This window comes from Amia ocellicauda, chromosome 12 (genome assembly GCF_036373705.1).
Source record: "Amia ocellicauda isolate fAmiCal2 chromosome 12, fAmiCal2.hap1, whole genome shotgun sequence".
Taxonomy (NCBI): domain Eukaryota; kingdom Metazoa; phylum Chordata; class Actinopteri; order Amiiformes; family Amiidae; genus Amia; species Amia ocellicauda.
Genome location: NC_089861.1, coordinates 31596602 through 31610832, shown reverse-complemented (window position 1 = coordinate 31610832; position 14231 = coordinate 31596602). Strand labels below are relative to the sequence as shown.

The 14231-nt window shown below is 46.9% G+C and overlaps 1 protein-coding gene across 1 annotated transcript; it reads right to left on the bottom strand.

Annotated features, from left to right (window-relative positions):
* Nucleotides 1-4908: 4908 nt before the first annotated feature.
* LOC136764063 (fish-egg lectin-like) lies at nt 4909-12730 on the bottom strand. Its single transcript, XM_066717891.1, has 3 exons — nt 12586-12730; nt 12080-12425; nt 4909-5145 (listed from the first exon to the last, which is right to left on the bottom strand). Exons 1-3 carry the CDS (start codon nt 12728-12730, stop codon nt 5007-5009), a joined length of 630 nt encoding a protein of 209 aa, XP_066573988.1. The 3' UTR covers nt 4909-5006.
* Between the last annotated feature and the right edge of the window lie 1501 nt (nt 12731-14231).

Genomic DNA, 14231 nt, shown 5'->3' with positions numbered 1-14231 from the left:
GGAAGAGGGAGAGACACGTGTGTATTGAGGCAACTCTCTCTGGCGCCAGTGTGGCGAGCATGGCAACGAAATCAAGGCGCAGTCCGAGGAACTGTGCCTGCTGAGTTGGTGTCAGGCGGCTCTTCTCTCGATTGACCCGAAGGCTCAATTTGGAGAGGCGGCCTAAAATCAGGTCCGTGTGAATCCGAACCTGCTCCCTCGAGTGAGAACAAACCAGCCAGTCGTCTAGATAATTGAGGACGCGGACCACCTGGCAACGCAAGGGGGCTAGCACGACGTCCATGCAAGTGCCAATTTGAGAGTTGCTGGGGGGTGTAAAGGTGGGGCAGAGGCTGCTGGAACGCCTCAGGGTTGAGGCTCGGGTGGTGGAGGAGGAGGGATCCCCTCCTACCACGAGCTGCCGTGGGCCGCCGGGGGCTAGGGTGGTGAGCCTGGGGGGGCGCCTGCCTGCCAGTGAGATGCTGGGGGAGATCAGCAGGTGGGCGGGGCTGTGACCTGGGCTGTGGCCTGGGAGCCGTGGTCGGGGGGGCCTCCCCGCCGGCGAGCTGCCGCAGACGGCCTGCGTTGCTGAGTCTGAGGTGCCACCGGGTACTCGGGCCAGGTGCAGGGACTGCTCCCTCTCCTGGAGGGTGCGCGAGAGCATCTCCTTCACAGAGGGGCCAAAAGTAAAGCCCGGAGAAATAGGGGCGTACATGATGCGAGTACTGTCTGCCTCAGGGACCCGCCATGCCTGGGACAGCCAAAGCTGGGAGCGCACCGCCACAATGGCTGCCAAGGATCGCCCTGTCGCCCTGTCGCCCTTGCTCCCTGGCGCATCACTGTGACCACCGCTGATCCACCGCCGCCGCTATCTCCGAGATAGGGGCTGGGGTGGGTGATGTGCCATGTTGCTCCGAGGGCTCCGCCAGCTGAGCCAAGTACAAGGCAAGCAGGCTTTCTGTATTTCGGAGGCGAGCTGCTTGGGCTCCAGCCTCATACGCCCTCCGGAGCAGCATCTCCGTGACGCGACACTGCCTGTTGGGGCAGGCCAGGTCGCGTGGCTCTGCGGACAGCGGAGGTAGGGAGACGAGCGCGGCTATGGTGGAATTTACACGGGGAAAATCCACCAAGCCCGCTTCTGCCGCACCCTGGGTCCTGGCATAAGCCTCTCCTCTCCTGGCTAGGGCGGGGGCTGTTGCCGGATGATCCCAGGTAGCCCTCAGCTCTTCGAGGAGGTCAGGCAGCAGCGGGAGGGCCTGTGTGGGCCGCTATGTGCGCTGACCCCTCTCAAACCTGGAGCACGGCGGGGCAGGATCAGCGGGAGGTCAAGGCCAGGGGAGCTGAAGAGACTCCACACCCCTCTGGATGACTCAGAACCCAGAACTCCCTGTCCTGTCCCGTGGGAGCAGGAGCGGCGTCCACGCTCAACAGAGGAGGAGGGGTGGGAGCGACCAGCTCCTCCTCCATGAGCTCCGCCTCGAGCTCGGAGTCCTCGTGAGGACCCCAGAGACAGGTGGTCCTCCTCCCAGGTGGCCCGTCTGCTGCCCTCCTCCTGGTATGGGGCAGACAGACTCCCCTCAGTCTCCACCGGCGCGGTGTGAGCCGGCGGCAGAGCGTCATGGTGTGGGGGAGGGCATAAGACTTCCCCACTCCAGGCGGCAAGGTGCGGTGGCCGCAAGCGGCACAGTGGCGGGGGCGAGAGGAGCTCATTGCCGAGCGCCGAGCGCACACCCACATGCATAGGGAAACGTGCAGCAGAGGCACCGGTCAGTGTTTGCACCGGGGGCACACAACAACTGAAAAGCCTCTGCAACAAGTGGAGCACCTAGCGGGCCCGCCGCTGTAAGTGCGTCTCCACCCGGCAACGTTTATATACACGGGGGCGCTGCAACACCAACCACACGCAACCTTGCTGTTGCCGGACTGAACACTGTGTATACCAAGCACCAGGTGCTGGATACAAGCGTCGCGTAGGCCCATAGGAATAACCACACCGTGTGTGCCGGGGTTTCCGGGGACACCGGGTGACGCAGAGTCCAGGGTCTTGTGAACGAAACCGTAACCGAAAGTGCAGCCGGACCTCTGGTGTGCGACGGGACAGAATCGGGATTAGCTATCAATAATAACCAAACACACACTGTATTCTGCTTTGCCTTTAACTTTTTAACAGAGAAAGCGATATCAGCTACCTCATTTTTGAGAGCACTCAGGACTACAGCGCTATCTGCAACACTTTGAAGGACAGGCCGCACAGCCGCGTCAATTGCATCCTGGACCGTTCCCCTGAAGGTGAGAGTAATTTCAGCCAGGCAAGTCTCCCAGTCCTCAGGCCCCAATGACTTCTTTAACCACTTTCCCTCAGGTGTTAATTGAGGGGAAGTGTAGAACCCGTCTCGGAAATAAGTGGAGAAGTCATCAAGATAAAGCAAATAGAACTTTAATCAAGCCGGCTCGGAAGCACCACGACAGGAAAATTCCTTCAGTGAGGACTTAATGTTTACATACATGAGTGCAACTTTATAGGAAAATGATGTAACATCTTATCGCCGTTCATCCAATCAGAAGGTACAAGTCCGGGTCCGTTTACGATCTGTCCTCCCGTGGAGAGGTGATTGATCCAAAAAGCAGATGTCTGTCTTTGATGTGCATACTAGGAAGATGCGATCCCACGGTCATCATTTACCTAGTGTCAATCGCTCATTAACAGAAGCAATTCCTGACTATCTGGAGAAACGATTAAGTCACAAACAAATTTTCAGCAAACAGCTGTAGGCTATTTCGGCACTGTGTGATCTTTTAGTACTGACAGGAGTTTCTAACAAATGAACCTTGTTGACCTTTTGCTTAGCCTGCTAAAGCTAATCTGCTCAGTCTGTATACAAGCTACTTCTAATGCTAGTATTAATATAAAACATGATATAATTATCACAAAACACTTTCTTCAACGTCCTATACAGAGTCTTCAGGAAGCAATGGATGCCTTGTGAGAAGTAGCCAATGCAAAGTACTTAAGGTAAAATAAAACGCACTCAAAAAAAAAAAAAAAGTTGCAGGTCGTTCAATTAGTTTAATAGTGAGGTAGTTTCAGGAGCTCAACTAGCAAGCGGCCATCTGCATGGAATGGTCACGTGATCTCCGATTTGATCATGTTTTAATGAAACCCATATCCATACATACACCGATCAGCGATAACATTATGACCACCTACCTAATATTGTGTAGGTCCCTAAACAGTCCTGACCCATCGAGGCATGGACTCCACTAGACCTCTGAAGGTGTGCTGTGGTATCTGGCACCGAGACGTTAGCAGCAGATCCTTTAAGTCCTGTAAGTTGCGAGATGGGGCCTTCATGGATCAGACTTGTTTGTCCAGCACATCCCACAGATGCTTGATTGGATTGAGATCTGGGGAACTTGGAGGCCAAGTCAACACCTTGAACTCCTGATTCATCAGACCAGGCCACCTTCTTCCATTGCTCCGTGGTCCAGTTCTGATGCTCACGTGCCCATTGTAGGCGCTTTCGGCAGTGGACAGGGGTCAGCATGGGCACCCTGACTGGTCTGCAGCTATGCAGCCCCATACGCAACAAACTGCAATGAACTGTGTGTTCTGACACCTTTCAATCCGAACCAGCATGAACTCTTTCAGCAATTTGAACTACAGTAGCTCGTCTGTTGGATCGGACCACACGGCCCAGCCTTCGCTCCCCAAGTGCATCAATGAGCCTTGGCCGCCCCTGATCCTGTCGTTGGTTCACCGCTTTTCCTTCCTTGGACCACTTTTGATAGGTACTGACCACTGCAGACCGGGAACACCCCACAAGAGCTGCGGTTTTGGAGATGCTCTGACCCAGTCGTCTAGCCATCACAATTTGGCCCTTGTCAAAGTTGCTCAGATCCTTACGCTTGCCCATTTTTCCTGCTTCTAACACATCAACTTTGAGGACAAAATGTTCACTTGCTGCCTAATATATCCCACCCACTGACAGGTGCCATGATAACGAGATTATCAGTGTTATTCACTTCATCTGTCAGTGGTCATAATGTTATGGCTGATCGGTGTGTTTATAATGCAAAACTTGCCCTCACAGGCAGACAAATTATCTTCAGAGCCCAGTGTCCCTGCTGTGTTATTGGTTGTTTAATTTTAATTGATTATAGTCCTACTATTGACCCCTGCAAAGTGGTTGGCAGGTGTGTTATTGACTGGGGTGATATTGGTTACAGATGTGCTATTACTTACAAATGGTTGATTGATTAGGGTCCTGTTGTTGATTCTGGTCATGTGTTCAATTGGCAGAGGTGTGATTGATTACAAGGATGTGATTGGTCACTACATGTGAGTTGAATTTCATAAATGCATGCATTTGACCAAATATACTTTTTTAAAACTTTAAAAAATAAAAAATAAAAAATAAAAAATAATACAAATATATATTTCATTATTATTATTATTATAAATAAAGATGTATAAATAATAATATTACTATTTTATTAGGTGCAACGTGTTACTTTTGTTATTGTTACTTAGATTTCATGTTTTTAATTAGAAATGGGATTCCTTTATAATTATTCTTTGTGTGTGTACAGAATGGATACACATACACACACACACTGTAAAAATGCAGACGCTCAGACACACACACACACACACAGACACTCAGACACACACAGAAACACAGACACAGACATTCAGACACACAGACACAGATACTCAGACGCTGCTGTATTTTTCAATGTTTCATTGAAGCTCAGAGTGAAAGATTGAATGACAAGTGAAAAGAAACTGGTGTGGCTGTATATGTATATGTTTACTGTATATGTCGTATACACTTGTGTAAATTCTGAATTTGTAAAGTGTATTATGCCTTGAATTGCACTGTATAATTGCACTTTGTATTGCTCTTATATTTTGTAAGTTGCCCTGGACAAGGGTGTCTGCTAATAAATAAATAAATAACTATCCTTATGTTTATTTTTATTGCAAACTCAAAGAAAGATGTGTGGTCTCTGCTGGCTGTGAGCACTCAGCTGCAGTCCAGGATCCGGTTGTCTTGGGTGATGACCCACAGATGACCCAGGTCAAAGGACACATGCTTGCTCTTCCCGCACTCGCTCAAAAAGGTCCAGCCAGTGCCTGCAGGGTTACTGCTGGTGATCCCATCTCTGAGAGGGGGGTAGGGTGGAAGAAAGAGGTAGAGACAGGGTGAAGGGAAAAAAGTGAGAGAGAAAGTTAAAATTGTAATAATGAAGTGTCACGAGCTGGGGATGATGGACTTAATTCACTTAATTATTGTGCACTTATTGTTTATTTATTATGGTAATTTTTGTTTTCCTTATTTTCTTTGGTGTGGATTTATTATGTTTTTTATTGGTGATCGCGTTTAATTATTGTTATTTTTCCCAGTACATGCTCCCGGTCGCATTCTTACGTGGATTTACCTGAACTCTCATTGCTAATTATCCTCACCTGTGCCCCTGACTCTCTGCCAGGCTACATAGGCTGGAGGCTCATACACAGCAGGCACAGACAGAGTGGAACTCATGTTCTGAAACAAAGCAGAGGATGCGGTGCTAGAGGGGGTAACAGTCTGGGACGGCGATACAGGGAAGACGGCGAAAGCTTCGCATGGCACAGATTACAAATTACAGAGAAACACGAAATCAGGAGTGGCAAACCGGGAATAGAAAGTGGACTGCGGAGTGTTTAAGCATCACATCTCTATTTATTGTATTATTCAAATAAAGAGAATGCACACAGTGGATATAAAGATACTTTATTGAAAAGACTTTGCATTTGCACATTAATGGGATACTGTGTTTACCTGGACCTTAGAGGTTTCGAGGTTGGTATCTATTGATTGAGAGCTGTTGCTGTGGTACTCCCCCATCTGGTAACCTACAGTGGAGTCACATCTGGATGGAAACAAAAGACCAATTATAACTACTTCTGTACTTACCTGATACTTTGATCTATAAAACAATAACTGCGTTATTCTCGCCTGCAGTCTAGCTGAGGTCCCGTTTGACTGATGGGGTGCTTGTTTGGGTTGCCTGGAAAGCAGTGAACACCAGTTCAGGAGCTCCTCCAAGATGGGTCTCACGGTGCAGTCACGCCTACCTTCAGTGGTCAGAGGTGCTGCACGTCACCTACAACAGGAAAAAGCCATATTGTTACTTTGTGTTGCTATTGCCTGCTGTTTGTATTATCTTGGGGAAATTAGGTTTTATATTATATTTTGCTCCTTTTGTTTGTTTTCCAATTTTATATGCCCCTTATATTAAAGGCAGTTTTTAGACTAGGTTTTAGATTTCCCATAAGTCCCATGTTATTGTATTTCCCCACCAAGTACATTCTTCATGCCCTGTCTTGGTAATTATACAAATAAAATATGATTTGCTTAAACCTTACCCGTTCGTGTGGTGGTGTCTTGGGGTCCCGTCGAACATGCCCAGGGAGAGAGATAGTGGGTGTAACGAGGTCCTCTCTCATAAAACAAGAGGTAGCATGGTCACGTAGCGTGTCGCCCCTATCACCCACTAGAGGTAAACTGTAGTAACACTCCAATAGTAGTACAACCCCAATTCCGAAAAAGTTGGGACAGTATGGAAAATGCTAATAAAAACAAAGAAGTGATTTGTAAATGTACTTTGACTTGTATTTAAACATAAAACGTATAAAGACAAGGTGTTTGATGATTTACCTAATCAACTGCATAGTTTTTTTAAGGTAAACGTGTATTTTGAAATTGATGCATGCAACACGTTCCAAAAAAGTTGGGACAGGCAATTTAGGACCAATAGCGATGTGACAAGTTGAAATAAGAAGGTGATGTGAAACAGATGAGGCAATTGTGTAATCAGAGTATATAAGGAGCCTCCAAAAAAAGGCCTAGTCCTTCAAGAGCAAGGATGAATCGAGGCTCGCCAATCTGTCAACAGATGCTTCAGCGACTAATCCAACACTTTGAGAACAACATTCCCCAAAGACAAATCTGTAGGATTTTGGGCATTTCACCTTCTACAGTGCACAATAAAATTAAAAGATTCAAGAAATCCAGTCAAATCTCGGTGCGTAACAGGCAAGGCCGAAAACCACTTCTGAATGCGCATGATGAGTCTGTAATGGATATCCTGACATGGGCTCAGGAATACTTTGGTAAACCTTTGTCAGTCAACAGCATTCGCTGCTGCATGCACAGATGCAAGTTAAGGCTTTACTATGCAAAGCAGAAGCCATACATCAACACCACGACTTCTCTGGACTCGGTCTCATCTAAAATGGACAATAGCACAGTGGAATCATGTTTTGTGGTCCGATGAGTCAACATTTCAGATTTTTGGACAAAACAGCTGTCGTGTTCTCCGGGCCAAAGAGGAGAAGTACCATCCAAGCTGTTATCAGCATCAGGTCTTAAAGCCAGCATCTGTCATGGTATGGGGGTGTGTCAGTGCCCATGGCATGGGTAACTTGCATATCTGTGAGGGCACCATTAATACAGAAAGATATGTACACATTTTGGAGCAACATATGCTCCTATCCAGACCTCGTCTTTTCCAGGGACGTCCCTGCATTTTCCAGCAGGATAATGTCAAACCATTGCCCGGATTACAAGCACATGGTTGCGTAAGCAGAGAGTTCGGGTGCTAGCATAGCCTGCCTGCAGTCCTGACGTGTCTCTGATTGAGAATGTGTGGCACATTATGAATCGCAAAATATGGCAACGAAGGCCCCATACAGTTGTGCAGCAGAAGAAATGCATAATGGATGAATGGGGGAAAAAAAACGCTTGCTAAACTTAACAAACTGGTGTCTTCAGTGCCCAAACACTTAATAAGTGTTATTTAAAGAGAAGGTGATGTTACACAGTGGTAAAACAGTAGACTGTCCCAACTTTTTTGGAGTGTGTTGCAGTCATCAGATTTGGGCCTGGCCCCTGAGCGGGAGAGTTTGATTGCCTGGGGTCTGTGAGTAGCCACTATTCAGTTGGCGAGAGCTCCCTCTATGAGGTCGTAGTATTCCTGCTGCTGGTGGACATTTAGCACCTGGTGCAAAGATGGAGGTCATGACCCAGTTTATTGTCCCATTGGGGTAATATTAACATTTTTACATGAGCTGTTGGACCAGGGTAAGTCCCCGTCCATGCTCAAAATGTACAGTGAGGGAAAAAAGTATTTGATCCCCTGCTGATTTTGTACGTTTGCCCACTGACAAAGAAATGATCAGTCTATAATTGTAATGGTAGGTGTATTTTAACAGCGAGAGACAGAATAACAACAAAAAAATCCAGAAAAACGCATTTCAAAAAAGTTATAAATTGATTTGCATGTTAATGAGGGAAATAAGTATTTGATCCCCTATCAATCAGCAAGATTTTTGACTCCCAGGTGTGTTTTATACAGGTAATGAGCTGAGATTAGGAGCACTCTCTTAAAGGGAGTGCTCCTAATCTCAGCTCGTTACCTGTATAAAAGACACCTGTCCACAGAAGCAATCAATCAATCAGATTCCAAACTCTCCACCATGGCCAAGACCAAAGAGCTGTCCAAGGATGTCAGGGACAAGATTGTAGACCTACACAAGGCTGAATGATTCAGAGGAGAACTGGGTGAAAGTGTTGTGGTCAGATGAGACCAAAATCGAGCTCTTTGGCATCAACTCAACATGCCGTGTTTGGAGGAGGAGGAATGACCCCAAGAACACCATCCCCACCGTCAAACATGGAGGTGGAAACATTATGCTTTGGGGGTGTTTTTCTGCTAAGGGGACAGGACAACTGCACCGCATCAAAGGGACGATGGACGGGGCCATGTACTGTCAAATCTTGGGTGAGAACCTCCTTCCCTCAGCCAGGGCATTGAAAATGGGTCATAGATGGGTATTCCAGCATGACAATGACCCAAAACACACAGCCAAGGCAACAAAGGAGTGGCTCAAGAAGAAGCACATTAAGGTCCTGGAGTGGCCTAGCCAGTCTCCAGACCTTAATCACATAGAAAATCTGTGGAGGGAGCTGAAGGTTCGAGTTGCCAAATGTCAGCCTCGAAACCTTAATGACTTGGAGAGGATCTGCAAAGAGGAGTGGAACAAAATCCCTCCTGAGATGTGTGCAAACCTGGTGGCCAACTAAAAGAAACATCTGACCTCTGTGATTGCCAACAAGGGTTTTGCCACAAAGTACTAAGTTGAAGGGGTCAAATACTTATTTCCCTCATTAACATGCAAATCAATTTATAACTTTTTTGTTGTTATTCTGTCTCTCACTGTTAAAATACACCTACCATTAAAATTATAGACTGATCATTTATTTGTCAGTGGGCAAACATACAAAATCAGCAGGGGATCAAATACTTTTTTCCTTCACTGTATCTGGTGACCATCTCCACATGTCATGTCCGGATTGATGGCCAACCCCCTGGGTCTCATTTCCTGGCTGCGCAGTTTCTAAAGGGAACTCGACAGGTGCGGCCTCCTCGTACCCTTTCATTGCCCACATGGTGCCTTGATGTAGTGCTGGACGCACTTTCCCAAGCCCCATTTGAGCCACTGAACTCAGCTGAGCTGAAGCTAATGTCTCTTAAGACTGCGTTTTTGCTGGCAATCACCTCGGGTAAGCGGTTTACATGCCCTGTCCGTACACCCATCATCTGCCCATTTTGTGGGAGATGGCTCTAGGGTCATGTTCCTCTCCATTTCATGTCACCAGGCCTATTGAGTTGATGGCTTTTCATCCTCCTCCCTTCTCTTCGGAGCATGAGAGTCTGCTTTACATGCTCTGCCCTGTGTGGGCCCTGCTATTTGGAAGACACTAAGGACATTAGCCACTCAAACCAACTGTTTTTGTCCTATGGAATGTGGACACAGGGCCAGATGCTTTCAAAGCAGTGCCTCTCATATTGGATTGTGGACACTATTACCATGGCCTACGAGTCCACTGGTACCCTGGTGCCTGAACACCTGGTGGCCCATTCGTCTCGAGGCGTTGCCACATCATGGGCGCTTTTTGAAGGCGCCCCCTTGGCAGACATTTGTCCGGCTGCAGCTTGGGCCTCACCGCTTATATTTTCCTGGTTCTACAGGTTGGATGTGACGTGACCAGCCCCTTACATTGGGAACCCGGTGTTGGCTGCAGTCAAGCCCCAGTAGCGTACAGGCTCTGGCTCCTGAGTTCCTCTCCCAGTCTGCCCCTGTTAAGCACATCCTGATGTAGCTATTGAACCATGTGTTCCCTTTCACCGGACTATGCCTTCCAGTCGAGCCCCCACGCAAGCTGCTCCTGGACTTGCTGGCAGCCCTGTTGATGTGTCCAGGGTCTGTCATGTGGCCACCAGGTGCGTTGCCTTACGAGGCATATATAGTTAATTCATTGTGCATTGCATTGTGTTGTGGTGGTGCATGCGTCTGGCCTGTACACCACTCTATATATATATAATATGTGTTAAACAGCAGGGCTGTGGCTCCGTTCTGAGAATGTATAGAATGGAGCTCACTGCTGCTGTTCCCACCTGTGGTTTCGCTGCCTCGTTGTGTACAAGGTTCCTTGGTCAGCAGGACTGTGGCCCGCTCTGGCTGTGTGCCATAGAGCAAGAGTCCGCTGCTGCTGCCCTCAGCAGTAAGTATGTCAGCAGGCTCTCATGTTCCGCTGTGTATATAGTTCATTAGTCAGCACAGTACAGCTAATGTTGCCTTGCATTAGCCGGTCTAACCAGCAGGTGTCAGCTGCTTTTGTGTTCCATTAGTTTGTTACCTTACCCTGTGGTGTATATAGTTTGGTTGTACGAAATCTAAGTTGTCAGCACAGTGGAGTCCTTCCACTCTGTACTATTCAGTTGAGTAGGATGCTTCTGTGCTGCGCGCTCACAGCATGAAGATCTTGCTGTCACACGTTATGTATATATTGTATATTGTTGCTCAGCTTGGCTACTCTGTTGACTAGCCAGCTGTGTATTATGTTGTATTTTTCAGTGGGTCTGTGGCCCCGCTCGTATTTGATCAGGGGTCCATTGCCGTGATATGCATGGAGACCGCACAAGTTGCTTAATTGCCAGCAACAGATATTGTGCAATTAGATTACGGCATTGCTCCTAGCTGCATTAGTAGCCAGCCTTGCTATTGTTTGCGGAAGACGTAACAGTTGACACTCTGTAGCCCCGCTTTGTATATGCTGATTCCAGTTCCTGGTAAGAGCGGGACTATGGTCCTCGCTTCTGGGCAGCTCAGGTGGGCTCCTGAGATTACTGTCTGGAATTGTGTTGCTGAGGCCCCCTAGCGGTTCACCTCAGGGCAGGCTCCCTTATCAGCCTGCTGCCTCCTCCCTTGCAACAGTTTTGTTATACAGTAACCCCTCCCCCTTGGGCAGTGCTTCCAACTTGAAAGATAACGATTGGTTGCGAATACAACCACGGTTATCTGAAAAAGGAAGCACTGCCCAATGGTTGCAAGGTTGTGCGGGAGTCCGGGCTCCCGGCAAAAGAGGATGAACCTGCCATGATGTCACATTTTATAGAACAGGAAGGGGGAAGGGACCTGTTCTGAGTGACGAGCACAGGGGCCAATGGCAGCTTTGATAGAGTAACGATTCGATCGGGTTCCTACGGAACTGTGCAGAAACCCCTCCCCCTTGGGCAGTGCTTCCTTTTTCAGATAACCAGGGTTGCATTTAAATGTTTTGACGTTATCTGTAAATGCACTTAAAAATATCTGTAAATTATTTAGAGATCTTCAAATTATTTTGAGATGAATTGGTGATATCTTGAAATGCAATTGAAGATATCGCAAAATGAGAATTTGGCTTGCCATAACCAATAGTTTAATAGTAATATTATATTTATATGAATAACCCCAACAATGAGAATGATAGAATAAATTGTAGTAATATTGGTAAACTTAATTACATTAGATATTGCTCAAACATAGAGAAATAACAGAAATACAGATTGTGAAAACAATAATAACACTACTTATATTAACTAATCACTATATTTATAAAAACAAATAAATGGTTAATTGTATGTAAAAATATAATGTGATAGTTTGTAACAATGGTAAGTTGCATCGGATAAGGGCGTCTGCTAAGAAACATGTAAAATATAATCTTACCTGCGGAAGACCATTCCGGCAGCATTGACTCCATACAAACTGCCATTGCTGCCCACTTCCAGCATGGACAGTCGTCCATCCACCAGCTGCCACCCCCCTGTCCCCTGGCAGTTCTGTGGGGAAACCCCAAGCAACACAAATATGTAGTCATTAAAGTTCACTCCCCAGCAGCCCAGGGGCCCACAGCTTTGGTACTTGAGAACCCCCGGGATGCCCTCCCAGGAGACGTGGGAACCGGGGCCCTTGAACCCCACTGTGTTCTGCTGGTCCAGGCAGAAGATGCTGCCCACAGTGCTCACTCCAGCCATGAACTGGTCACCCCCGGCATCAATCTGCTGCAGCTGACCTGAGGGAGAGAGAAAGAGAGGGGGAGGGCACAGGGCAGAAGCACAGAGGGATGCTAATTAACAAGTGCAACTAATGAATACAAAAAACTGGTATTCCTTCATCCTGACTCTCTCTCCCATGCCCCCCACCATCTCCATCTCCTTCTCTTTGCCTCTCACCTGTAACCTGCACCCAGTTAGCGCCCACCAGCTTGAAGATGTTGTTGGTGCTGCTGGTGCCCCAGACGCCTGAGGGCCCGACCGTGACGTGCTTAAGGGACCCGGGAAGGTGGTTCCAGTGATCCCCATATAGGGTAAAGATCATGTTGTCTGTATTGGTGCCGAACACCTGCCCTACACTTGCGTCTATCTGCTGCAGTTGCCCCGCAATCGCCCTGCACTGTATGGCTGAGCACAGAGAGAGAGAGAGAGAGAGAGGAAGGGAGGGGGATGGGGGAATACAAAGATAAGCACATATGCATGCCTGTACAGTGAGACACAGATACAATGAAGGAGAGACAGATACATACACACACCCCTGTAAAGTTAGACCTAGACCCCATTCACACTTATTAGACCGACCCTGGGCCGCCTCAAATTTAGTCCGGATTTTTTCAGACAACCCGTTCACACTTGCGGTTTTAGGAGGCCTAAGTGAGTTCACATATGCGGGCGAAAAGGCAGCCTAAACAAAATACATGCTGGGAAGTAAACAAATCTGCTCAAACAAAACAGTGACGCAGGACATTAGGTGTGCTTACAGGTTTATGCGATGTATTTATAATCTTATTAATATTGATTGGCTATTCTGCACGTCTAAAAGTGCTGTTATACAATTCACCCGAAAGCGAAGCACCTTTATTAGGACATCTGCATTAAATCACAATAAATAGTATGCATTAGTATGAAATCGTACACATCGAAAGCAGCCTCTGTGATGCATCTGTAGTCATATCCACAGAGAGCAGCGCTGTGCACTTATCTTCCATCCAGATTGTAAACAGCACTTTAATTTCTGCATCGTCCCAGTTGTCACCTCTAACACTAGCATTTGTGATTATACTGCTCAGCTCAATATAATAGCATTTCAGATTGGATAGTAAACAGCTGGTCTTGTATTAAAATGCACTGATTTGAATGGAAACCTGCTTTGGTTAAATCTATATCGTTTTAATGCAAAATGCGGATAATTAATAAAGTTATGGTCCCGTTCACAATTTCACAATGCAATTTCCACGTGTAAAATGCATGCTGTTAAATTCCAGACTTCAATCATACTTAGTACAAGAAAAAACAATAGCAAGTTTACCAGCTATACACTTTTATTTTAATCGACCGAGTAGTTTGAACTGTTTACATCATTATAACTCATTACTTAGCCTAGACTTTTATAATATATATATATATATATATATATATATATATATATATATATAAAGATGTGAGCTAGTGAAATGTATCTGTACATTTAAGACTATAGATTGATATGACATTCAAACAATACAGAGACAATACTGTGTGTCCTGCAGCGGTGCAGCTGTGTCGATGCCCGTGTTTACTCTGTGTTGCGTCACACGCTGACGCTTTCCACCTGGCCCAGGGCCCGGCGCGTTCACATTTACATTTAGGCTGGCATTAGGCCGGGTCGAAAGATTTAGGCCAGGTCAAAAAGCGGGACTAGTTTTGACCCGGCCCAGGGTGTGAACGGGGTCCTAGATACAATGAAGGTCACAGATACTCACAGAGATACAGTCAGAGAAACAGACACACTCGCAACTCCATGTCCACTGAGACACAGTCAATGAAGGACACAGTCACACACACAC

Excerpts from the sequence above, each read along its gene's own strand:
- LOC136764063 (XM_066717891.1), bottom strand. The coding sequence starts at position 12,730 with ATGATCTTTACCCTATATGGGGATCACTGGAACCACCTTCCCGGGTCC. Across the intron at positions 12,426-12,585 it reads TAACTGGGTGCAGGTTACAG|GTCAGCTGCAGCAGATTGAT; the intron begins GTGAGAGGCAAA and ends TCTCTCCCTCAG. Across the intron at positions 5,146-12,079 it reads GCCGGAATGGTCTTCCGCAG|AGATGGGATCACCAGCAGTA; the intron begins GTAAGATTATAT and ends CCCCCCTCTCAG.